Consider the following 27,368-nt stretch of genomic DNA (forward strand, 5'->3'; position numbering starts at 1 on the left):
CTTTATAGGGCTGTAAACCAGAGAAAAAAAAATCTGCCTTGTTAGTTTACCAGCTCACACACATACCATTTGAAGAAATGAACCACAATGTCTCAAAGCAGAATCAGCTCCTGGAAGACAAACTAGACCAAGAGGTTGCAAATGTTCCCAAAAGCACACATAGCTGCATTAAGAGATGTTTTTTTTATATCTGGAAGACACATGAGAATATGTTGCAATACCTCTTCCAGCAGGCAGCAAAAGCCAACAGACAGAGCTCCCAGGTAAAGAAGCACTGCTGAGGCCAAATACTACAGCTGGGCCTGGTAGGAACTGAGAGGTGCTGGCTACTATAGCTTTACAAGGATGTGCCCCCAGCTCCTGCACAATAAGAATGCAAACATACCATCAAGCTTTATCCATTGAAACCAGCCAACATGAAACACCAAGGTTCCTGCTACCTTTAAGTAGACTGACACTCCAAAAGAAATTCTGGGTTTGTGCAGCCAAGACAGCCAGACATGGAACATTTAAGCAAGTAGCCTTGACAGATCTTTAGCTTCTACACTTGTATTTGTCAAAGCCAGTTCTCTACCACAACAGAGTTCCTGACAGGACCTTTTTCATGACTTGCCACTCTCTGCCTTGGTGGTGGCCAGGTAGATAATCCTGTCTGGTCCTTAGTGTGGGCCTACAGTTCTCATTTCACTTTGTGCAAAGAAATATTTCAGCTTAGAACTACTGTTTTGCAAAAGATTTCAATCCTTGATATGCTTCAGAGGAGTAAAGCTGCTTTGTTTTTCACTTAACATAGAACAGCAGAATTTTAGTGCTTTGAATATGTGTGGTCATATGGCACATCAGAATCATATAATCACAGAATAGTCATGGTTGGAAAGGCACTTAAGATCATCTCGTTCCAACCCCCCTGCCATGGGCAGGGACACCTCACACTAAACCATATCACCCAACGCTTTGTCCAGCCTGGTCTTGAACACTGCCAGGGATGGAGCATTCACTACCTCCCTGGGCAACCCATTCCAGTACCTCACCACCCTCACAGTAAAGAATTTCTTCATTATATCCAGTCTAAACCTCCACTATTTAAGTTTTAACCCGTTACCCCTTGTCCTGCCACTACAGTCCCTAATGAATAGTCCCTCTCCAGCATCCCTGTAAGCCCCCTTCAGATACTGGAAGGCTTCTATGAGGTCTCCACACAGTTTCTCCAGGCTGAACAGTCCCAGCCTGTCTTCATACAGGAGGTTCTCCAGTCCTCTGATTATCCTCGTGTCCCTCCTCTGGACTTGTTCCAACAGTTCCATGTCCTTTTTATGTTGAGGGCACCAGAGCTGCACACAATACTCCAAATGAGGTCTCACGAGAGCAGAGTAGAGGGGCAGGATCACATCCTTTGACCTGCTGGTCACACTCCTTTTGATGCAGCCCAGGATACGGTTGGCTTTCTGGGCTGTGAACACACACTGCCTGCTCACGTTCAACACCCCCAAGTCCTTCTCTGCAGGGCTGCTCTGAATCTCTTCTCTGCCCAACCTGTAGCTGTGCCTGGGATTGCTCCGACTTGGCATGGTTAAACTTCATGAGGTTGGCATCAGCCCACCTCACAAGCATATCAAGGTCCCTCTGGATGGCATTCCTTCCCTCCAGCGTATCAACCAAACCACACAGCTTGGTGTCATTGGCAAACTTGCTGAGGATGCACTCAGTCCCACTGTCCATGTCACCAACAAAGATGTTGAACAAGACCGATCCCAACACCGATCCCAGAGGAACACCACTCATTACTGGTATCCAGCTGGACATTGAGCCATTGACCACAACTGTTTGCATGTGGCCATCCAGCCAGCTCTTTATCCACCAAGCTGTCCATCTATCAAGTTGATATCTCTCCAATTTAGAGACAAGGATGTTGTGTGGGACAGTGCTGAATGCTTTGCACACGTCCAAGTAGATGACGTCAACGGCTCTACCCCTGTCCATCAGTTCCGTAGCCACATCATAGAAGGCCATCAAATTGGTCAGGCAGGATTTTCATGTGCATTAGCATTCCTTCCAGGAGAATCTGCTCCAAGACTTTGCCAGACTGATTGGTCTGTAGTTCTCTGGGTCATCCATTTTCCCCTTCTTGAAAATGGGGGTTATATTTCCCTTTTTCCAGTCATCGGGATCTTCACCTGACTGCCATGATTTTTCAAATATGATGGACAGTGCCTTAGCAACTTCATTCACGAGCTCCTTCAGGACCCACAGGAAGAATCTGAAAGAAGGTGCATGCATGTAAGCATCCCTACTTAGGCAAAGTTATACCAAAAGTAAATAGGTATAAATTTTTTTCTTAATTTCTCTTTTCTATGTATTTAGTTCATCTTAGGTAGAGGTTGCACTTTTTTAATATCTATCTTGTCCAAAAGAAATCTGAACCAGCCAATTATAAACTACAGGAATGTACAGGCAAATCCACTCCCCAGACTCCAGTTTCATTTGCTTGAAGATTGCTAGCAAAACAACAAACCATCCCTCCAGAAAGGAAATACTTTTCAGCACCTACTTAAACACATTTCATTTATTTATTCCAAATATTTTCACCAAACTGTCCACAATTTCTAAAGGGAAAAAAAAGTAAAAATCTGAGGATCATTTTCTCCTTAAGCAAAGAATGTTGATTATTGCAACACACTTCCAGGTGAAAAAACATTTCTGCTAGCATAACAAATTCATGGCCTAGAGTACAAAGCTACCCAAACACACCTGGACTTCTTAAAAAAAATAAAAATACATAAATAAACATTTAATATTGTATTAAGAACATTAAGGACATGAGACTTGGAATTATCAAAACCTGCTCAGGTTTGTGTGCTACTTGGGGACAACCTCCATGCCCAGCAAATTGAATGGTCCCCAGATGTAGAGATATACCACTCCAAATGTGTGATAGGTATTTGTCCAGCTACTCAGCTTTTTCAGAAGTCTGTGTTGCAGACTGTGGAGTCACAGCTGGGAATCCTCACTTATTCTTTCCAGGTCATATTTTGAGTGGCTGGAAAGCACATACACACACTGATGCCTGTGAAATCCCAGTCAGCAATCATGTCACCTATCAACTTGTTCCTCAATGTGTTAATTACATATAAAAAAAAACCCCAAACCACACACACACACACACAAAAAAAAAAGAAGACTAATAACCATAAGATAAAGAGCTTATTGCAGTACTTTTTTAAAATTCTGCCCAGTGACTGACAGAAGGATGTAGAAATGTTTTCCTGACAGTTTTCCCAATTCTGGACTAGACAGTTTAAAGAAACATATTGTCCTTGCCTGCAGCCATGGAAGCTTCTCTCCTTCCTTCAGCCTTGCCAACTGACTTGCGAATCACAGAATCATAGAATAGTTAGGGTTGGAAAGGAACTTAAGATCATCTAGTTCCAACCCCCTGCCATGGGCAGGAACACCTCACACTAAACCATATCATCCAAGGCTTCGTCCAGCCTGGCCTTGAACACTGCCAGGGATGGAGCATTCACTACCTCCCTGGGCAACCCATTCCAGTGCCTCACCACCCTCACAGTAAAGAATTTCTTCCTTAGATCCAGTCTAAACCCCTGCTGTTTAAGTTTCAACCCATTACCCCCTGTCCTATCACTACAGTCCCTAATGAATAGTCCCTCCCCAGCATCCCTGTAGGCCCCCTTCAGATACTGGAAGGCTGCTATGAGGTCTCCACGCAGCCTTCTCTTCTCCAGCCTGAACAGCCCCAACTTCCTCAGCCTGTCTTCATACGGAAGGTGCTCCAGTCCCCTGATCATCCTCGTGGCCCTCCTCTGGACTTGTTCCAACAGTTCCACGTCCTTTCTGTGTTGAGGACACCAGAACTGCACACAATACTCTAAGTGCAGAGAGAAGAGTAGAGGGGCAGGATCACCTCCTTTGCCCTGCTGGTCACGCTTCTTTTGATGCAGCCCAGGATACGGTTGGCTTTCTGGGCTGCAAGCGCACACTGAAGATGGCTCATGTTCATTTTCTCATCAACCAACACCCCCAAGTCCTTCTCTGCAGGGCTGCTCTGAATCTCTTCTCTGCCCAACCTGTAGCTGTGCCTGGGATTGTTCCGACCCAGGTGCAGGACCTTGCACTTGTCATGGTTAAACTTCGTAAGGTTGGCTTCAGCCCACCTCACAAGCATGTCAAGGTCCCTCTGGATGGCACTCCTTCCCTCCAGAATATCAACCGAACCACACAGCTTGGTGTCATCTGAGCAATCCAAACCTTTCACTACTCATACAGCCAGTATTAATATGTACACCTTAATGTTACATCTCCAGCCAAACATATCACTGTAGATGTTTTTGTTTCCATGATGGGTCTAAGAAATTTCAGGTTCAATTCTCATGGCATCCAATTTCATACATGGTATACAACCAGTAGAAGACTGTTGAGGGAAACACAAATTCACCATTTTCCTCATCACTTTTTTTTTCTCATGATGACCTAAATATCTCCCAGGCCCACTCTCAACAAAATTATTGCTTTATCTGTTTCAAGAGGAACCACTTGGCACACCAATTTCCTATGGTGTTAGACACAAGGAGGGGAAGCTGAAAGAAACTGGTCACTAACCTGATTTCTAGAGTATTAGGTTGCCTTTATGTCTTATTTGATTATGTAACCAACACAAGTTTGAGGAAAGCCCACAAAAAGAACTGGATCTAACTTAAGTGTCTGCTCTCAATCGTGGAATCCCAAAGAAGCCTGCCCTATCCCTCTCAGGGCTGATAAAGCAAAAATCAGGACAGTCAAAAAAGTGTCAGAAATTATTGCTGTTATTACTAGAATATATGAGAAAAGAAAAACGTGGCATTTTCGTTAGAGATTTAGAGTTGTTATTTGCACAAAAGCCAAGACTGGAGGTAGGTGAAAGAGGCTATCTTTTCCTAAAGAGAGACTTGCTAACACTGTGGAAACACATTAACCAAGACAGATCTAGGTGGCATGATGCAGAAAAGCTTTAAGTATCAGAAGGCAAAAGGTCCAGGATTATCAGCACTTCGCACTGATGCTACCAACTGGTAGAATTCTAAACTTAACCAACTAATTCACCTCCTAGCATTTTCTGCAAAATATTACTTTGCAGACAAGAAGCAATTCTCAAGCCCACTCCTTTCTATGGCTAGATTGCAGGAGTTTCAAAATCATGACAGAAGCAGAAAGAATTACCAGATCTCTGTACCATCAGCAAATGACTGTCAAAGAATCTTTCAACAAGAGTGGGATCTGTCTTCTTTCATTAGCCTGAGAAAGTGCCACTTCACACTGAACTGGTGAGAAAAACATGATGGCTATTTTAACAGTAGAACAAGCAATAAAAATTCTGAGAGGGGAAAATCCTCATCTCAATCCTGCTATTAAGTTTAGGGTCAGGAATGGGTCATTAACCCCTTCCCACTAAGGTACCAATTTAAAAGACTCTAAAGGAGGGTGTGGAAAAGGAGGAGAGAAAGCCAGAGAGAACAGGAAGATGTCCAGAAAAGCTATTTTGCTGGGCCAAAAGGGCCACCATGAAACATTCTTAAGGCCCTTCCAATTTGCTCTGTTTACTCAATCTTGAATTACCAAGACATGTGCAAGCCCAAAAAAATTCAGCTCAGAGAAGCCTTCCAATATTGATACCAATCTAAGTGTTATCTATACATTATGGGCTTATAAAAAGGGAGAAGAAAAGTTCCAAGATACTTCTGCCATGGATTTTCTTGCACATTCTCCAATTCTTACTCATTCTGGTCAGGCCAAAAAGCAGACTGTCAGCCACATGACTCAAGATGTTTGGCCTCTAGTCTCAGCAAGTGCTAAGAGCTCAGAGGCACACTGATATAAAATATAATTAACCATAACTTTTCCATAAAATCACAGAGAAGAAAAAAATAATAATAATAATAAAAAAATATCGGAGCTTAGTAATAGTTCAGAGGCAGATTTTGTGAGGGGCAAAAGCAGTAGTGGCCCTAGTGCATCCACAGGGACTTGCTTCTTCAAAGCCTCAGAGAACGTTAGCTGGTGAATTCACTGGAAAGCAGGCACCCAGCTGCCTTCAGCACCTTACAGCGTATCAGACCAGGAATTAGTTTGTTTGCTCCATATTTTTAATGCTACCTAAAAAGTCACAAGTGTTTAAAACACCTATCCCTTGATTTAACCTGGGTTCTAAGACCCTGGCCCATCCATTACACAAGAGCATCACACACTCACCACATGCTTGCTGCAAAAGCGGTTTCATACACTTGCTAGTACAAACTGTACCTTTTTCTCTTCTTGGTGAAGGTATAGTCTATGCCAAAGTCAAAATTGGTTTATGAGCTAACATGGGAAAAGCAGGGACTAAAAATCACATCACTTTCCTCCAAGCTCCTTAGGTGTATATGAAAAGGTCACTTCCTACAGTCCTTCAAGAATAAGCAGACGCATCCCTTCCTGCATCCTGAAGGATGTATCTGTATAATACTCAGCCACAATTTGATTCACACAAAGGAAGTACTCAAAGAAGTTTGAAGCCATAGGCTACCATTTAATTGTGGAGAGTCCCCCCTGCAACCACTGCAGAGTCTCCGAGGTGTGCACTGGGTACAGTGGCACTCTAGCAGGAGAACCAGACAGCAGAACTGAAGGAAGAACCAAACTGCAAATTCAAATCCTAGATACTGAGTGAAGGCCTGCTGTGAGCAAATTTCTGGTTTTGCTTTCTGTACACAAGCATAGCCTTTAGATGATATGCACACACACATGAAAACCCCTAACCAATGATTTCTAAGAGAAACATCTGTATGCGTAAAACCACATCCAGTATACAGAAGTATTTCTGAGCCTACACCTCCTGAGTAAAGGACCAGAAGAGGAACAGCACCACAGTATCAGGTGCCAAAGAGCGAGGTTAGAATCAATTGTATTCAGTAAGACACTCATGGAACATCTGAAAGCAAACTGTTCTGCAACTGTCTTGAGTTTGCAGAAATGAAATGAGCTCCCTCTTCTGATTCACTTTCTGTTTACTCTGATAAAAGTGGCAGTCTTTAAGGCACTTCCTGAACCACATTATGCAAAAGATAAAGGAGAAGATGGCGACATCTGTCCAATAGCTTAACTTGTGCTCCCAGGATAACTGGCACCCAGGCTTCACTCCCTCCTCTGGCTGATGAAGCTTAAATCCAGGTTTTTCTACCACCCAGGAGCAAAGCCCAGCTTTGCCTTTTGCTGTTCTGCTCCCATCCACATTTGTGTGGGAGAAATGTTTCTGGGTTCCAGGTCCTGCTCCACATGAAACAGAACCATTTCAGAGGACAAAGATCCAGCACCCTATTCCAGAGCAGCTTATAACTACACACCATTCTTGCATTTCCCAGGACACACACCCCTGCACAGAGGCAGCTATGCACCATTTGTAATGTAACACCTTCCTGAGTGATACAGCCCTGATGCTCTTAGTGGAAGTAGCAGCCTTTCTTCCAGAGGAAAGCCTTAACAAGGACGGCTCCAGCTCTTCGGGTTTTTTTTCCCCCCTTATCATAGTCTACTTGTGCCACTAAGCAGTCATATGAGAGCTCAAGTGCTGTGAATCTTACGTAGAGGGAGGCCTCTCCTGGCTACATTAGGTAAGGCACCAAAACCCTGAAACAGACAAGATCCCTATCCTGGGATACAGATGCAGCAGTAGAAGGTGCAGCAGTAAAAGGTTGCCAACCAGTACAGCCTGTAAATCAAGCATTTCTGACCAATAACAGACAAATCTCAAAAATAAAATGGGAATTATGAAAGCCTACAACAAACACAGCATCTACATATAACTAGTGGCAGACCATGAAGCCGCAATGCAGCCGAGGCAATATATCATAGAATCGTAGGTTAGGGTTGGAAAGGACCTTAAGATCATCTCGTTCCAACCCCCCTGCCATGGGCAGGGACACCTCACACTAAACCATATCATCCAAGGCTTCGTCCAGCCTGGCCTTGAACACTGCCAGGGATGGAGCATTCACTACCTCCCTGGGCAACCCATTCCAGTGCCTCACCACCCTCACAGTAAAGAATTTCTTCCTTATATCCAATCTAAACCTCCACTATTTAAGTTTTAACCCGTTACCCCTTGTCCTGTCACTACAGCCCCTAATAAATAGTCTCTGTCCAGCATCCTTATAGGCCCCCTGCAGATACTGGAAGGCTGCTATGAGGTCTCCACGCAGCCTTCTCTTCTCCAGGCTGCACAACCCCAACTTTCTCAGCCTGTCTTCATACGGAAGGTGCTCCAGTCCCCTGATCATCCTCGTGGCCCTCCTCTGGACTTGTTCCAACAGTTCCATGTCCTTTCTGTGTTGAGGACACCAGAACTGCACACAATACTCCAAGTGAGGTCTCATGAGAGCAGAGTAGAGGGGCAGGATCACCTCCTTCGCCCTGCTGGTCACGCTTCTTTTGATGCAGCCCAGGATACGGTTGGCTTTCTGGGCTGTAAGCGCACACTGAAGCCGACTCATGTTCATTTTCTCATTGACCAACACCCCCATGTCCTTCTCTGCAGGGCTGCTCTGAATCCCTTCTCTGCCCAACCTGTAGCTGTGCCTGGGATTGCTCCCACACAGGTGCAGGACCTTGCACTTGTCATGGTTAAACTTCATGAGGTTGGCATCAGCCCACCTCACAAGCATGTCAAGGTCCCTCTGGATGGCATTCCTTCCCTCCAGCGTATCAACCGAACCACACAGCTTGGTGTCATCAGCAAACTTGCTGAGGGCGCACTCAACCCCACTGTCCATGTCAGCGACAAAGATATTAAACAAGACCAGTCCCAATACCAATTCCTTAGGGACACCACTCGTTACTGGTCTCCAGCCAGACATTGAACCATTGACCACAACTCTTTGCATGCGGCCATCCAGCTCAGTACTTTCTAGCAACTGGAGCTTGAAGCTGATGTTGTCCAATAGTAATGGGGTACACAAAGCCTATGGGCTCACTGTGTTTGCACCAGTAATGCACACAGGAAGAACCCTGGCTGTAGGAACCCCACTGCTATGAGTGTCAGTCACTTGCAAACTGTTAAACCTGTTAAACACAAGTTCATTCCCAAACAGAACACAAGAAGTCACTTAGCGGATAGCACTTCTTGGTTTGATCCAAATAACTTCTCATTGTATGAGCTGTCATCATCATATATCCCAGCTATGACTTAAAAGACTCACATTGTTTTTCTGTGATGACGGAGATGATTGTGGATGGGAAATAGCCCCATCAATATTTTTGTATGGGACAGCAGCATCTCAGCAATTGGTGGGGGAAGGAGGGGAGCATCAAAGCAGAAATCCTGAAGGCACCAGCCTAAGTAATTTTGTCTTGCATGCAAAAATTATCCGGGTGGTCGGAATTAACAGTACCAATTTGAATCCTGTGCAGTTTGAGACCAGTCCAACTCAAGGAAATTTTTTTCTGCTCAGAGAAATTCACAGGTATATTTTTGCAAGCAGACAGTTCAGAGGGCTTGACAGCAGCAACTCCAGAGACATTTGGATAATCTGCACAACCAAAGGCAGCTAAATAAGCCATAACCCTGTGAGTCAGTCCTGACAACTCGATCTACAAATTAATGGGAAACTAAACAAAGAATAACCAAAACAAGAAGGACAGTATGACAAAACACCCACTTGAGACAGCAAAGAGAGAGACAACTGCATCATGCCTTTGGTTTTGTAAAATTAATTTCTCCATATACTGACATTTCAGGATTGTGTATGAAGTGTGGCAACAGAACATGGTTTAGGCCCACAAAGGCCACAAAAGGCATTTGATATATGCTGTTAAACTATTAAATTATTATTTCACTATAGCACAAAAAGGGAAAAGCACCACAGGAGAATAAGCCTGCTCAGTGGTTCTAGTATTCACCAACCATGCTTCCTGTAGCAAAGCACTGAAAAACAAGTTCATTATGGGGTTTTTTCATTTATTTTCCTCAGGATACAAAGAAAATAGAGAAGGAAATGGCTAAATCTTTTAAGATTTGCAGGCTGGTTAACCAGAAAAGATGCAGAAATCGAGAGGTAGGTGGAACCAGCCACAAGATATGATAAAGCTTTATTGCAAAGCACTGAATTCTCAGTGCCTGATGTAGTCTAAGCTATTCAAATCTCTTCCCAACTGCTCACTGCACAGATCTTTTTGTGATTTGCTTCACCTGCCCTATGTAAAGAGAGCACTCCCATAGCAAACCCCGTTTCCTTGAACCAAGGAACCAAGAAGAGCTTATCCGCTGCTGCTGACAGGAAGAAAACTCTAGAATACATTACTCAATAAACTTCATCCTCGACAGCTAACAACCAATTAGCAAAAAAGGATATCTTCCCTTGTCATATGGCATGCCTTTTCTGTAAGTACGTTCTGTGTCTTGTAACCACCAGCCCTAGGAGTCTGACAAAGCACGCACTGCTTGTCTACAACTTTGAAAGGATGACCAAGGTATTAAAACACATTATTTTGTAAAGAAGTAGCAGTACCCAGGTATCTCAAACATTTAATATACTTTTGCACTTGTATTTGAGCCTAGGGGAACAGTGACAATCAACAACAGCACATATACACATCCCCAAGTCACGGAGCTGCCCCAAGCACAGGACTCAGCCTGTGGGGCTGGGTAGCTGGTGTTCCAATGCCTGTTTAACATAGGAAGGCCATCAGAGCAGGCCAGTACTTACCTGTGGGGGCACCACTGCCACCCAGGCCTCAACCTCCTCCTGCTGCAACACATGCCTGCAGCGCAGAAGTCCTGCTCCAGCAGCTGCTGCTTCACCACCTCACGCTGTGGGGAAAAGACAAATGAAGCCCAGTCACCGACAGAACACCAAGGCTGCACATGCCTGTCCCACCTGAACCCCCCAGAGACCAGGCCTCAGACCAACTCACATGATGGGGCAGCCCCGAGCACTGTCTCACCGGCAGTTAGGGGCTCAGGAACATCAACCTGTCTGTTGTGGTTTAAACCAAGTCCGCACAGCTCGTTCACTCCCTCCCCCCGTTTGCTCCCCCAACTCCCAGAGAGCTGGGGAGGAGACTCCAAACATTGTAGCCCCCACGGGTTGAGATAAGAACGGTTTAATAACTAAGGTATAACACAAATCATTACTGCTACTACTACTACCAATAATAATAATAATGAGAAAGGAAATAACAAGTGAAGAGAATACAACACCTCACCAGCCACTGAGACCCATAACTCACCCCACCCTGCCCGACCGAGCACCGACTGATACCTCCTCCATCCCCCCAGAGCTCCAGCCCTTCCGGGTCTCTCCCGGTTACCTCCTGGGTATGACGTGCTATGGTATGGAATACCTCTTTGGCTAGCCTGGGTCAGGTGTCCTGTCTCTCCTTCTTCCAGGCCTCCCCTCCCCCCTGGCAGAGCATGAGCTCAGAAAAGGCCTTGGACAAACCAAACATTTGAGCAGTAACTCAAAACATACTTGCTATCAGCAACCGTTCCCAGCCCGAAAGTCAAAACACAGCACTGCACCAACTACCAAGAAGGAGAAAAAATGCCTGCTACTGCTGAACCGAGGACATTGTCACAGCCTCTGATCCCCCTACCACAGCCCAGGCAGTGGCACATGCCCATCCATAGCCAAAGTAACTCGTTGCACATACTCCCCTGCCCCTTATCTGCTCATCATACCTCCCATCCCCACAGGAGAGAAACACCAACAAATTAGTGCTGGGGCTGAGGTATTTCCTTAGGGATACCTGATCAGCCCTGAAAGGCAAAGCCCCTTGGGAAACTTTCCCCAGGCTGCTGGCCTCCTTCCCCATTTCTTAAAGGCAGCAGGAACACAGAACTGCTTTCTGAAAGCACACCTATAGGAAATGCACCTCTAATTGTGCCCCCCAAGAACCTTCTGCCACCCACCCCAAAGTCCCCTCCATCAGGCAACGTGATTTTTAGAGGTCAAAATTCCAACACGCTGCACCATCTGCATCACAGAATGGTTTGGGATGGCAAGAACCTTCAGATCATCCAGTTCCAACCCCCTGCCATGGGCAGGGACACCTCACACTAAACCATGTCGCCCAAGGCTCTGTCCAGCCTGGCCTTGAACACTGCCAGGCATGGAGTATTCACCACTTTTTTTGGCTACTTGTTCCAGTGCCTCACCACTCTCACAGTTAAGAGCTTCTCCCTTGCATCTAACCTGAATTTCCCCTGTTTTAGTTTAAACCCATTAACCTTTGACCTATTGGTACAGTCCCTCATGAGATTATCGCTGTGATGACACTTGCTCAGCCAGACACAGCCTTTGGAGTGATCAGGGTTAAAAATCACGCTTCATAAGCACTGGGAAAGGCCTTATTCCCAGTTCAAAGAACCAAACTCTGTCTCAGGCAGGGGGGTCACCGTACCCCAGAACAGCCTCCCTCCCACAGGGAAGCCCTCTTAGGGCAAAGCAGGACGGCTTGTTTCCCAAGGGACCCTCGCATCCAACGCCCAGCAAAGGCTTCTAGCCCCCTCTGGGGCTGAGCCCTGACCTGCTACTGCCACTGCCGCTGCCGCCGCGGGAGGCACCCTCCGAAGCACAGGCTCAAGACCCGCAGAGACGTCTTGCCTCAACTGAGGTAAGGGAGGCCGGCCCGTGGGGAGGCCCGGGACAGCGCCTTGCCCCCCACTGCCTTGCAGCCTTGCAGGTCCCAGGTCCTCCTGGCGCAGAGGCAGAGCCGGGGCAGGAAAACAGGAGAACCGCTGCCGCCGCCATCCGCCCGCTCACCTCCCAGGTAACGCTCAAGCGGCGGCACAACGGCCCAGCCCGGCCCCATAGGCGCGCGAGAGGGCGGGGCCCGCTCCGCGGAGTAGCGCGAGAAAGGGGAGAGGGAGCGAGAAAAGGGGGAAGGAGGGGAAAAGGGTGGTAGGGGAAAACCGGGACCGGCGGACCACGTGACACCGCCGCCGGGCACACACACACACACACACCTGTGCGCACAGCCCCCTGCACATCCCCCTGCAGAGCCGTGCAGCCGGCCCCGCACCTCCCTATAGCAGAGGGGGTGCCGCTCACCACTGTGCGGGTGGGGGTGGTGATTTTGTTGCTTTAAGGATTATTATTTGGGGGGATGTGGCTTTTGGGGTGCTGTTGGGTGTGTGCAGGGAGGGGCGACACAACTGGCGCCCAGGCCTGCAGCAGTGCTGGAAGGGGCTGTCCATGCCCTGCAGTGGCGCAGAATCAAAGCCACTAGTTTTGTTCCAAGTGGGACAAATGACCTTGCACCTGCATATCCCCCCATCAGGCTCACACAGGATCCTGCAGCCTGCGCTGGTCACTTCATACACTGATTGTGACCTTATTTTTGGCTGTGGTTCTGAGGCAGGTTCTTCTGGCCACCCCACGCAGGAGATATGTAAATGGAGCTGTAACGGGGCTCAGGGAAGGCAGGGACAGCAAATACTGTCTGCAGCACATTGCCCAACTGCTTCTGCACACGTGGGTCCTGCTGCAGTGGTGTGGAATTTAAGCTAATGTTTCTGGGGATTTGGGACATGCAAGTAGAATAGTCAACCTCCCTATGCAGGGATGGCTGTAAAGGTTAAAAACAAGATGGGATGAGGAGAGGGGGAACATGGGGGTTGTTTTCATTATAGAATTTTAACATAAAATCAGAGAATGGTTTGGGTTGGAAGGTACCTTAAGATCATCCAGTTCCAACCCCCTGCCATAGGCAGGGACGCCTCATACTAAACCATGTCACTCAAGGCTCTGTCCAGCCTGGCCTTGAACGCTGCCAGGGATGGAGCATTCACCACTTCTTTGGGCAACCTGTTCCAGTGCCTCACCAGCCTCACTGTAAAGAACTTCTTCCTTATATCTAAGCTGAACTTCTGTTGTTTCAGTTTAAACCCATCACCCCTTGTCTTACTGCTACAGTCCCTGATGAAGAGTCCCTCTCCAGCATCCTTGTAGGTCTCCTTCAGATACTGAAAGACTGTTCTGAGGATTTCATGCAGCCTTCTCTTCTCCAGGCTGAACAGCCCCAACTTTCTCAGCCTGTCTTCATACAGGAGCTGCTCCAGCCCCTGATCATCCTTGTGGCCTCCTCTAACTCGCTCCAGCAGCTCCATGTCCTTCTTATGTTGAGGACACCAGAACCACACATAGTGCTCCAAATGGGATCTCACAAGAGCAGGACAGAGGGGTAAGATCAACTCCTTCCACCTGCTGGTCATGCTCCTTTTGATGCAGCCGGCACATGTGGTTTCTGAGCTGTGAGCACACGCTGAAGCCAACTCAGTTCAATTTCTCATTGACTAACATCCCCAAGTCCTTCCCCACAGGGCTGCTCTGAATCTCTTCTCCTGGGAGAAGAGCTGCCTGGGAACATGCACCAAAAAACATTGAGTGAGGCTCATCCAGAAGCGCAGCACACTCTACCACACTCCCTCCAGTCCATTTCTCTGCTCCATGTGAATCTGCGCCTCCTTTGAAGGCAGCAGTTGTTTTGAATTTGGGAACTCCCTTCCTTTATTTCATTCCCAGCCTTTTCTCCCCAGCACGGGTAAGTTGGATAAGATAGAGGAAGAAAACTCCTACAAACCAAAGCAAGACATACCAAACATTTAAGCCAATGTCCTCCCCAGGGGGTGTTAATTCAGTTATTCCCGGGAGGACGTGCACCAGTGCAGTGGTGGTAGCCCAGGAGACCTCATATTTGTTCCAAAACTCACCAATGTTGTGCTTTGTCCAGGGCACCACATCTCTCCCTGTGTGGTAGTCTGCTGATCAACATTTTGGACATGTTCCATCCACAAAAGCCTGCAGGACACGATGACTCAGCGAACAAATAGGAGTGAAAAAAAGGCTGAATTTTGGGTATCAGTACTTTGTCCCATTTTTAGCCTTGCTGACAAAGAGCTTGGGGGCATCGTGCTGCCAGGATAGCTAACTTTGTACATCCATGTTATCATTCATTATATATCCCATACAGACAGACTGAGAAAGTTGGGGCTGTTCAGCCTGCAGAAGAAAAGCTGTGTGGAGACCTCAGAGCAGCCTTCCAGTATCTGAAGGGGGCCTCCAGCTTCCCCAGAGGTGCTGGAGAGGGTCTCTTCATCAGGGACTGTAGCTATAGGACAAGGTGAAAAAAGAGGAAGTTCAGGTTAGATTTAAGGAAAAGGTTCTTTACTATAAGGGTGGTGAGGCACTAGCACAGGCTGCCCAAAGAAGTGGTTAAAGACTCCATCCCAGGCAGTGTTCAAGGCCAGGTCGGAGAGAGCCTTGGGTGACATGGTCTAGTATGAGGCATCCCTGCCCATGGCAGGGGGTTGGAACTGGATGATCTTAAAATCCTTTCCAACCCAAACCATTCTATATTCTATGATCCCAACTCCCTCAGGCTCATCCCAGCCCTGCTCCATGACAAAAATTGCCCAAGAAGCTGCTGGACCCCCACCAAGGGGGACCCTGCCATGCTTCTAGCAGGTTGACCTCTCCATGCTCCCCAAACACGTGCCCCACTATCCCAGTACCCCAAAAAGAAGGCAGGAGAGCCCTCCCACCCTTGATTTGCCCAGGCTTTTCCTCTGTGTGCAACAAGGTTTAAAGACAATATGAAGAGCTTTTATGCAAATTAAGTTAAAAATCCTGAGTTTTGCAATTATTGCTGTTGCTGTTGAAGCCAAGATGACAAATCCATTTAGATGAAGATGAAGCAGAAGGATCTGACAGGATAGCTTATGTCAGTCAGAGCTGCAAAGCTGGAGCCTTTCTTCTTTTTCTGGATTATCACAGCAGTTTTCCATCCCTCCAGTCACAGAACCAAGTGTACTCTTGCTCCTGTTGATTCCGCAAGAGCAATGGTCCCACCAGCATGCTGTCAATAAGGAGGTAAAAGGGTCTTGCACCCTCTCTCTCAAATAAATCCCACCACTGAAGGGCAGGGAGGCTCCCCTGCCAGAGCCCTCCCGTTCCCAGAGGCTTTGGGCTCCTGTTGCAGGCTTTGGCCTTCTCATGCTGCCTGGGGAACAGCTGTCCAGTGCAACATGGCCTCCTCTCTGCTTGCAAAAACTGTACCCAGAAAGGTTTAATTGCAATCAACAGCTGTAAACAAAAGCAAGCCAACACCAAACCTGCTTTTGAAATGCAGGAAACATAAACACTGTAAAAGTTACCTCTCAAGTTGTCCCCAGGCTATTTTTAAAGTTAGCAGATATCTACCCATTTTTGTATGCCTTCAGTCTCCTTCTGATAAGCAAACCCATTGTGTCCTGGGTTCAGCAGCAGCAGTCATTTTTCTCCTTCTTAGTAGCTGGTGCAGTGCTGTGGTTTTGACTTTCGTCCTGGGAACAGCGCTGATAACACTGATGTTCTTAGTTACTGCTCAGTCGTTTAGTCTGACCAAGGACTTTGTGAACTTCATGCTCTGTCAGGGAGGAGGGGAAGCCAGGAGGAAGCAGAGACAGGACACCTGACCCAAACTACCCAAAGAGATATTCCATACCACAGCACATCATGCCCAGGGAGGTAACTGGGGGTTACCCAGAAGGGCATGCTCTCTTCTGGGTTGGGCTCATTTCGGCAGGTGGTATTGTATTCTCTTCCCTTGTTATTTCCCTTATCATTATTATTATTGGTGGTAGCAGTAATGGTTTGTGTTATACCTTAGTTACTGGACTGTTCTTATCTCAACCCCTTTCTTTCCCAAACCTCATTCTTTCGATTCTCCCCATCCCTCTGGGAGCGGAGGTGTGTGTGTGAGAGAGACTGTGTGGCTGTGTTTAAACCACAACAGTCTCCTTGCAGAAGAGTGACCAGAAAGGAACACAAATGCTCTGTCTGTCCATGTCACTTGGATTAACTTGCATTAGGTTTCCTGCTGAGGTTGCAAGTGGGTTGCTGTACTCTTCATTGCAATTGCAGGACTGCAGTTTAATAATCACTGTAATATTAAAGCACCAGCCTCCCCACAGAGCACCTGCTCCTTGGCTGCCAGCAACCCCAATAGAATGTCAGTGTTTCAGCAGAAGCCTCTTAGGAAATGGGGTGTAAGAGGGGGAAAAGCTCCTACGCTCCCCCAGACAGCTCTGAAACGTAAGTGCTCTTCTCCTTGCTGTGAACAGCAAGGGGCATCAGAAGAAATGCTTGTCAGCCACACCCACATACACAAGGTAACAGCAATGCTCATCTTCTGCAGGCATAGGGGCTGCAGGAAGGCTACCATCAGGGTGGGACCAGCAGCATCCCTCCTCCCTTGGGTGACTCCCAAGGGCAACAGGCTGGAACTGTTGCCCCCTGTGCTCCCATCTCTGCAAGTGGCACTTCCCAGTAGTTGCTATGGCAAATGCTGGATGTTGCTATTGCAGATAAGGTCAGGGTCAGGTTTTGCCCAGAAACACATGGATCAAAGCATTTTTTTTTCGTACAGGCTAGTTATCGACAAGAATCACAGACTGGTTTCAAGGGACATTAACACTCAGCCAGTTCAAATCCCCTGTCACAGGCAGGGACACCTTCCACTAGATAAGGTTTCTCCAACCCCCATCCAACCTGGCCTTGAAACATTTCTAGGGATAGGGCAGCCACAGCTTCTCTGGGCAACCTGTGCCAGTGCCTCACTACCCTCACAGGGAAGAATTGTCCTTAAAATAGTATTAAAAATATGCCTTTTCCCTCTGAGGGAAAGCAGTGGCACCAAGGGAATGGCACACTCACACCTCTCTAACCTACCCCTGGAGCTCCAGGCACCTATGCTGGGCAGAGGCTGACACTCTCCTACACAGCTCCGGCAGCTGTGTTTTCATTCAATTAAATTCATTTAGGTGACCCCATGCTTCAGCAAGCATTACACCTCATTGTGCCTGGTTGCTGGACAGCAGAATTCAAGCAGTATTTCTTGAATTCTTCAAATCCAAGGGCTGTCCCACTGGAATTGGCATGAGTGTTCAACTTGTGCGCCCCTGCTAGACCTTGGCCCCAAAACCCAGCCCATTTAGGGTACAGCATGCAGAGCATGGCACACAAAGGAAGCATGTGCACTGATTTTGTTCCACTCCACCCCATCACTGATACCAAATCCTCTGACAAAACCACACATAGAGGCTGAGTTAGTGACACTTATTTTTCTCCTTCAGGGAAACAAAAAGTTAAAAACCCACACGTCGAGCAGACAGGCAAGAGATAACACAACTAGGTACACAAACGAAGCATGATGAGATTTTATTCTAGCACCCCCATCCATCCCTGCATGTGGAGCACATGCCTCTGTGCAAAAGCATTTTGCAACTGCCTGAAGCTGATGTGTTCAACCAGAGGCTGCCCAGAAAGACAACAGGTGAAGAACCATGATTCCAATGGCAATAACCATTTGTACCATGATCAGATTTGGAAAGGCTCAGCAGTGCTGCCTGCCCTTATTATTGCTGCTCCACACTCACAGGGCTCATGCTGGGAAGGGTTTTGCCAGCGCAAGCCCACCTGGGCTCTTCTTAAGGCTTAACTGGTGAGGTTCAGTGCTACCATTTTCTGTATATATACAACACTGATTAAAACCTCCAAATGCACAATTACTCCACAGGTAACACAATGAAGAAACAATTCCATAGTCAGAACCACAGGGCAGCCTGGGTGGGAAAAAAAAAACCATTTCTGAATGTACAAGTAGCTGTAACATCATTTATTGCTACATCACCACCCTTGTTATGAAGTAAACCCCTTTCTCCCTGCTCTGACAGTGTCTTGTGAATGATAAAAGAAATCAGCAGTGATAACTGTTGGAAGAAAGCAGGGAGTACCGGGGCAGGGAGCAAAGGATCCCCAGGGAGCAGGGGCACAGAGGGTGGTCCCCTCACCATGTGAGCAGGAATGCCACAGGGCCAGGGGCAGAGGTATTTTAAACACAGATGTCAATGCCATCCTTCGATGAACAGGAGGAGACTCACTCCTCCAGATGACCAGGGGATAACAGGAAAGACAACCAGGAGCAGGGTTGCAAACAGCCACCCTCCCCAAGCCTGCAACTCTTAACAAAAAATAATATATATACATATATTATTGCCAGCAAAGAGTTTTAAGGCCCCCTTGAACCACAGATAAGAGGAATCCATTTGCTGGGCTTGATTTTGTTGTGGATGGGAGAAGCTTGTTTGTAGGGGAAGGGGCAAGCCTGGGTATCTGCTGTCTGGGTTGGAGGAAAAAGTGCAGCAAAAAGGAGATGCCAAAAAAAAAAAAGGAAAAGAAAATATACTTAACAGGTTGGCTCTGAACAGATCTCTTGTATGAAAATGATTGTCAAGAATTAGTGAAAATAAGGTAAGAAAATATGTTTGCTGTAGAGGTACCTTTCTGCTCCTTTCACCATCAGAAAACTAACCCAATGTCCACCAAGCGTTTTCCATTCACTGCAGGTATACTCTTTGGAAAGCCCAAGTTACATCACCCCAGTGCATGCCTCCAAGGATGCCATTCACTTTGTGGGATGTAGAGAAGACCCTGAGCCCAACATGGCTACACGGAGTATTGCCACATTCATCCAGGGAAGAGGGACGCAGGTCTCTCAAGGGGTCACCCCAAAATACACCCAGGCACTGGGTGTCTCCTGTGTTACATCCCGACCATGGTGCACTATCCAAAACGGAACTTCAGCCGGTACTTGATGGGTTCAGGGTTTTTCCGAGGTGGGGATGGGGCAACCTTTGGTTTCGATGGAGGGAGCTTTTTCTCAGGGAGGGTGACGGTGAAGGCGAGCTCTGGGAGCTGGGGCTGCCAGAAGCGGGGTAGGAAGTGTGTGGAGACATGCTGGGGCCGGGCACGGGGGCTGCAGCCACGCTTGGCTTTGCCCCTCTTGTTGAGGGCCACATACCACTGTCGCCCCGAGTGCGGGCTGCGGTGCACAGCTGAGGCATACGTGTTGTAGCTATTCTCCTGGAAGCGCTCCCGAAACTGGCAGTCCACTGTGAACCGGGCCTGCAGGACAGAGCCAGGACACTATTAGCAAACGGATGGTCAGACCCGTCCCCTGCCCCACCGCATTCGCTGGGTGTTTCAGTCTTCCCCAAAACAGGCCCCTTTGGGGGACTTTGTGTTGAAAGCACCAACATGGGGCACTTGGGAAACCCACTCCAAGTCCACTGGGCACCCAACAATTTGGAAACCCCCCAACACAGGTACTTCTTGTAGCTGCTCACTGCCCAGTTTTGGACTTTCTTGGAAAAAAGAGTCTTGTCCTGCCCTAGGAGCACACTTCCCTCCTGCCCCACTCAACACAGGGAGGATGTGGCTCCAGACCCCTGGTGCTGCAGTCCTCTCAAGGACCCAAGGATTGAGCCCCAGCTTCACCTCCATTCCCATCCTCACACCCCTCTCTTGGTCACTGGATCATAACTGAACAGTCGAGAAATGCAATTGCATGCAGATTGCCATTGCTTTACTGAATAGGGCTTTGATTGTATTGGATTTTCTTTTTCCTTCTTCATCTTAAATGAACTCAGGCTGTTTTGTACTTGATAACCTCAAGGAATTCCTTGCAGCGCAATAAGTATCAATGAAAACGTGCTCAGTGCAAAAAGCCTGAAGCAAGCCCTTTGCACAGTAAAAAATGGCAAGAGCAGGCTTTTTTGGTGCAGGAGATGAAGTTGACCGCCCTGCCCACAGCCAAGAATCTGATACCGAGACGGGTACCAGTGGGCTTTGCAAATGCTGCTGTGAGTAGGGTAAGATGCTTGTGCCCCTGCTCATCCATATCTCTGTACAGATGGGTAAGCTCACTGCTGATTTGCTCATGGGAAAGCCAAACTGGTGTTCCCAGTCTGGCCCGGCATGGCTGGGGCAAAGTCTCCCTGCAAAAGGGAAATGGCAGTAAGAAGGCTGCCCAGCTCCCCAGCCACAGCATGGCAAGGAAAGTTCCTGCTTAAAGTGGTCTGGGGGAGCTTCTTCAACAGGGACTGTAATGATAGGGCAAGAGGGAATGAGTTTAAACAGAAACAGGGGAAGTTCAGGTTAGATATAAGCAAAAAGTTCTTTACTGTGAGAGTGGTGAGGCACTAGCACAGGTTGCCCAAAATGTGGTAAATGCTCCATCCCTGGAAGTATTCAAGGCCAGGTTGGACAGAGCCTTGGGTGGCATGGTTTAGTGTGAAGCATCACTGCCCATGGCAGGGGGTTGGAACTGGATGATCTTCAGGTTCTTTCCAACGCAAACCATTCTGTGCATTTAATGAACTGCTCCCTAAGAGCTCCCTAAGAACCCCAAAGGTGTGGGGGATCCCAGACCTGGGCACAGAGGGGTGTCAGACAGCAAACCACTTTGCAAACCACTCCATGAAGCTCATCAGCTGCTCCTTCACCATCACCCTGACAGGTTTCCATGAATCTCACCCTCCCAGCTCAGTAGTCACACCATTTCCACTGAGGAAAAGACATTTTCCCCAGTGCACTGGCTGCCCATTGGATTTGTTCTTTGGCAGCTCCAGAAACAATCACAAAGAGCAATCCTGAAGTGAAATCAATTTCAAAATCCAACTCAACAGCAATTAGCCCCAGAGAGGGCCAAAGCATTCCATCAACTCAGAACAACTCCTGAGAAAGGAGAATTACCCGAGACCCCAGTGGGCAAATCTGTCCTCTGGGGTTCATGGCAAGACTGACACCAAACCCCCTCCTGTTCATCCCATGCCAAAAAAACACAAACAGGAAACCGAGGATTTATAAATGAAGAAAAAGCCATCTGTGCATGTAACTGATAATTGCTGAGATTACTGTCATTTTCTGAAGGAAGAAGGGAAGGAAGGAAGGGGAAGGAAGGAAGGGGAAGGAAGGAAGGGGAAGGAAGGAAGCGGAAGGAAGGAAGCGGAAGGAAGGAAGCGGAAGGAAGGAAGCGGAAGGAAGGAAGCGGAAGGAAGGAAGCGGAAGGAAGGAAGGTCAGCCATAAAATGTGAAGCTGGGATAAAACCGGGCCCTGAGAGCCTGATTTCCTGCAGGAATGACTTTTATCTGCAGTTCAGTACAAAGTCACTGGCATAACTCCCGTATCGAAGCACTGCCCTGAGTGACAGGCACAGGACATGCTTTGTACTGCTCAAAACTCATTAGGCCATGAAATAACTTTATCCTGTCAAAGCAGGAAAGAACAACAGATGCTGGGTTTGCATTATCGGTGTTATTTAGCCCAGCAATCTTTAGACATTGGGGTCAAGTTTCTACAAATTTGTGGCTTTCATCCGAGCAGGGCATCGTGTGTCTTCACCCCTACCCTGACCCACCTAATTGATGTCCCTCTCTGGCTTTGCCCTTTGTGTGCTGATAATTAACCATACACTGACAAGGTTTTATTTGATTTCTGACTGTGCCAGGGCATAAATCAGGGCTTCAGCTCAAATAAGGGGCCTATTGTACACCACAAGGGAGGGAAGGTTCTGGAGGGTCCAGGGATCACTCTCTGTCCGCTTTCCTCTCCATCCTTCACCTTTCCACTGCTCCCCACCTGTTCTGCCTGTTTCCTACCCTGTCTCCTTCCTTCATGTTTTCCTTCACCATACCCCTTTCCCCCAGATGCCATTCCTGGTCCTACTTTTCTTCCTAAAATAAGCAACCACATTCTCACCCTTTAAGCTTTGTTAAGTTTCAGGAGCAACACTCCAATAAGACTCAATGGAAAAAGAGGCAAGTTCATAAATCTCACACGAAGGCAAGTTGCAGGCTCAAGCAGCATAAGCACATCCCATAACTTACATCCACTTCACGACCAGGAGGCTTGGCTTATAGCCACAGGGCAGGCTATTGGCTTTTCCCTCTTCCAGGCTTTGAATAAACTCGGGTGACAGGTTGTCAGAGATGCTGCCTTAAAAATGCCTTTCTTTGGGTGTTGCATTTACACATGCACCTTTAAAGGGTGATGACTTTCATGTCAGCACAGTCGCCACTTTCATTTGTTTGAATGGTCTCAGGAACTAACAGGAAAAAATTAGGAAACAGCTTCTTGAATTTCAAGAAAGTTAAATCAATTTACAGGATTGGTTTCACAGAAGCAGCGTGTAAAAAGCACAATTAAAACTGTGAAAAAGAAAACAGCCAGCAGAAACAAGAGTTAATGGAAATTCTCTATTTTGTCTGCAGTTCTTCCACAAGGGCTGGATCTCACCTGCCTGAAATTTTGGGGATGTTTTTCCCCATGGGAGAACCCAGCTCAAACTCCAGTGTCACAGCCCCTTACCCACTAATGGGTACAGGCAGGCTCCTGGTGCCTCTTGTGTCGCTCACCGGGAGACATTTGGCTGAAGCCATCTGCATGATCTGCTGCAGAAGGTGCTAAAAATATCCCAGCAAAGCTCAAAGAACAAGTCCTTTTGATGCAAATACCCAACTGTAGGAAAGGAAAAAGTACTTCCCTTGGTTAGATGTAAACACCAGTCAGGCTAAATGCCAAAAGGGCTCAGCACACCAGGGTCACAGTGTGCACGTGGAGGTGTCCCAAGGCCATTAATAATCAACAGATACTGAGAAGCAGGGGGTTTACTTACACTTGCATGGAGTTTTCCTTTTTTTGACATCGCTAAAAATTTGTTGCTGAAAACTCCTCGTATTCCTACAATCCCCTGAGACACAGCAAATATTTCCAAAATACCTAGGATGACAGAAATCCCAAAATAAATCACAGTTCTTTTCACATCAGTGTGACACAGAAAAAAAAAAAGTCAAAAAACTCAGGCTCATAGCTTTGTGTTTCCTCTCCACAGGACTCTGCTCCTCACTGCCTGGCTCCACACAGTGCTCTTACTCTATCCTTCTGCCTCATAGACCTGCCTCCACTGCAAGATGGCTAAAGGGTGGTGGTTTGGTTATGCTTTCTTTTAAAAATCTGCCTTTTAGAGGCCTAATTATGACTCTGCTGTGACAGAATTTCACTTCTGGGGAAATCTTTCTCAAGGTTGGGAAAATTCCCTTGCTGCTGAGATCAGCCTTGCCTGTCCTCCTCCCATGCATACCAGACTCTGGAAATCACAGTGTCATACACACTATTTGGGGCTAGAAGTACCTATAATTGTTTCATAGGCCCCTCCTCACAGCAGGACCTGGGCAGTGGGGTGCCGCCCAGCCTAGCCACAAGAAAACAAGCTGTATTCCCCTCAATGGGGTATTTTCCAAGCAGGACTGGGTTCTGGTCCCTGGCTGGCATGACCTTTAACCCATTGTACAGCAGAGCTTCAACCTCCTGTTGAAGCCTCCTGTTCAGAAACAGCACCAAAATGTTTCCCTTCCCACACCGTGTGGTATCCTGCATACAGAGAAGGGGTGGCAGCAGGGCTCAGGCATCCCACCAACACTCCGACCAGCCACATAAGCCACACATTCCCAATGTGCCATTCCCACCCTGGGAAAAAAAGTGTTGCTACCCTTGGGAGGGGGGGTCTCAGTGACTCAGGAAAGTATCTCACCCAGCCCCAGTGAAGGGCCACGCTGATTAACATGCCAAGAGCAAACATGAAGCTGCCTTAAATCCCTGAGGCTGGGGGATCAGATCACCACTTCCCATGTTTATTTTAAGGAGGAAGGACAGCTCCTGGCACCAAAGGCCTGGGGGACACTGGGGGGGGGGGGGGGGGGGGGGGCTGCTTAGCCACCCCTCCTCACCCCACATGCCCCAGTGGGGCATGGGGTTGTGCAGTCCCACTGCAAAAGGCATGCACCCTCTGTGGCACGTTTTCTGTCCTCAAAGGCACCCAAAACCTGATGGCCTTTGTAGGGGGAGGGAGACATACTCCTGGTTATTTGGGTCAAGCCCCATGGGGACAAAGGTGGGTTTCCCTGCCAAAAGCCAACCTCCTCCCCATGGGGGTTGGTTCCTTGGTGCAAGACCCCCACACAGCTCCCCCTGATTCTGGCACATGCTGCAAAGTGCAGAGGTGATGCCACTCTCACCTTCCCAGTGGGAAAATTTCAGGTTAAAGAGGAAGGAACTTCACACAACCCAAGACCCTGCAAGGCAGCTGTGGTGTCCAAGGCTATGCACATTGCCCTCTGCAGAACAGGATGTAGGCAGCCCCTGCCTTCCAAAACAGCCCCAGCAGGGATGCCCCCTTTTTCAAACCCATCTCTTCCAGCCACCATCAACATCACTCCTCAAAACTCCAAGCAGGATTTCTGGCCTCCCAGCACCCCTTCATGGGGCCATGGCACAGACTACAGCCCGCATTATTCGGTCCTGGCCAGATGTGGCCATTGCTCCCTGACTGTGCCTGACAGTGCTGCCAGGGTCACCTCAGGCCTGAGCCCTCAGGCTTTTTAAGTGATTTTTCATTCCCGCCTGCCATTTTATTCCTGAACCCATGACACCTTCTAACAGGATATCACAGCAACCCCGACCCAAAGGATAAGCCATGAGTTAGCACAGCTTTCTCTCAGAGGAACGTCACCCTCAGTCCTATTTTTAAACTAAATATATCCTATCACTGTGCTGGAAGAATGAGAATGCAGAGGGAAGGATAGAAAAGTTACATGGAAGAAAAGACTGGAAAGGGGGGGCGATGGAGAGCCCAGTGCAGCATCCTCCCCCACTATACCCCATTAAAGTGCTATGGTAGGAGTACGAACCTCGCACCTTCACACCAGTCCCCATGGATTTGCTTCCTCAATGCAGATGAGCCCCACCGGTAGGCAATTCCCAAAGCAAAGAGTGCATAGCTCACTTTACTCCCGGGGACAGCATTCCACTTGAGTCTGCAGGATACAGCACCCTACCCCCAGCCTCCCAGGACAGCCAGCATCCCAAGCTTCCCTTTCCCAGGTGAATTTGGGGTGCAGCCCGGGCTGCAGCTCATCCTAGGCAAGGGTAGCAAGTACCTAGAGGCACCATCTCCCCAGAGGGAACACCTCAGGCATGGAGATGCTGTACCCCCGGGGTTCCCTGATGTCCCCCGACCCCGCACCCCCCGGCCGGTGGTCCCCAGCAGTGCACTCACTGAGCGGGCTTGCGTCGTGGGCGCCGTCCACCCGTCCATCGGGGTGTAGCTGGAGGTGGAAGCCGATGCCCACCCGGCAATACAACCGGCCTCGCCGCCGCCCGGGGCGGCTCCGCGGGAAGCGGCTCTGACCTGCCGCAGCTGTCGCCGAGGAAGAGGAGGAGGAGGAAGAGGAAAAAGATGAAGGCGCGGGGGCGCCCGGCTGAGCCACACCGGGTACCCGCTCCCGCCGGGCACAGGCGGGCAGGGCGAGGAGGAGGAGGAAAAGGAAGAGGAAGGACGGGCTCATGCTGCCGGTGGGAGGGAGGGCGCCGCGCAACATCCCGCTCCTCCGCCGAGCTCCAGTGGGGGGACTGGGCACGGGGAGGACCGGGCACGGCGAGGACCGGGACGCCCCTCGCCGCAAACGGGGTATTTATAAGCGGGCGGCGGTCCTGCACCTGTGTCCGGCCCCAGCGGCTCCGAGAACAACCCCCCCCCCCTCCCCCGCGGCAGATGCTGGGGCTCGGGGGGCGCATAAATCTGGGGAATTAACTTGTCCGTCCCGCCGAGACGGAGGCGCCGGAGCCTCGCCTCGGGTTACCGCCGAGAAATACTGTGTCAGCGGCTGCAGAGCGGCCGGGCAGCGGGGCTCGGTGGAGCCCCCGGGACCGAGAGGGGATTGAATTGCACCCCCCTGGGCCGGGGGTGCAGGGGATGACAGGCGGCAGCTGCACAGCACAGCCCCGGGCAAGGGGAGCAGATCTGGGGCTGCAGGCAGCACCCCGAGTGCAAAAACCCCCATGAGGTGGCTTCTCCAAGAGCAGCCCTTTGGGGTTCGTGAGGGGCTGTCGGCACTGCCACCACTAAAGCTCCCCCTGACAACACCTGAAGGCGTTCATGGAAGCACTGAGCCTTATCCGCTCACAATGTCCCCCCACCCCCCCATCATTCCCAGGCAGAGAGTATCACAGCTCCTTGGCTTCCCACCACCAGCATGGTAACCCCGACACGTGCCCGCTGCCCTGCCAACACCAGCAGCCGTATTTCTTCCTGATTACAAAGACAACTGCCACACAACACCACACTCAGGAGAAGACCCTGTGGCGACAGCCTATCCATCATCCTAGCACAGCACCAAGCACACTTCTCTTTTTCCAGCTCTTGAGGCTGCTTGAGGCTCCCTGCCACCTCCTGAACCCACCTCTACGAAAGCAAACAGTGGGCAAACTCACCCTGCCCAGCATGTACCCAAACTCAGCACTCACATGCCCTTACTTCTATTGTAAACCTAGTTTCCCCCACCCCATACCCAGAAAGCACTCTGCAGCCAGGCTGTACCCAGGGATCAGGTTCAGCAGGAAGGAGGCAAACTGGTGGCATGCTGCAAGGTGACCATTGCCCTGGGAGGAAGCTGGAAGTCAGGGGC

At 48.8% G+C, this 27,368-nt stretch overlaps 1 protein-coding gene and 1 long non-coding RNA gene across 2 annotated transcripts; both read right to left on the bottom strand.

Moving 5' to 3' along the window:
• Window positions 1-2,214: 2,214 nt before the first annotated feature.
• On the bottom strand, window positions 2,215-12,830 carry LOC115945672 (uncharacterized). The gene is made up of 3 exons (XR_004079951.2): window positions 12,553-12,830; window positions 10,731-10,834; window positions 2,215-2,257 (listed from the first exon to the last, which is right to left on the bottom strand). It is a non-coding gene; the product is annotated as an uncharacterized lncRNA (long non-coding RNA).
• A 6,464-nt stretch (window positions 12,831-19,294) lies between these two features.
• Window positions 19,295-26,258, bottom strand: FGF5 (fibroblast growth factor 5). The gene is made up of 3 exons (XM_005144140.3): window positions 25,961-26,258; window positions 23,522-23,625; window positions 19,295-19,970 (listed from the first exon to the last, which is right to left on the bottom strand). The coding sequence occupies exons 1-3, from the start codon at window positions 26,247-26,249 to the stop codon at window positions 19,629-19,631; spliced, it is 735 nt and encodes a 244-aa protein (XP_005144197.1). The 5' UTR covers window positions 26,250-26,258; the 3' UTR covers window positions 19,295-19,628.
• Between the last annotated feature and the right edge of the window lie 1,110 nt (window positions 26,259-27,368).

The sequence above is a fragment of the Melopsittacus undulatus genome, chromosome 5 (assembly GCF_012275295.1).
Source record: "Melopsittacus undulatus isolate bMelUnd1 chromosome 5, bMelUnd1.mat.Z, whole genome shotgun sequence".
Classification (NCBI taxonomy): domain Eukaryota; kingdom Metazoa; phylum Chordata; class Aves; order Psittaciformes; family Psittaculidae; genus Melopsittacus; species Melopsittacus undulatus.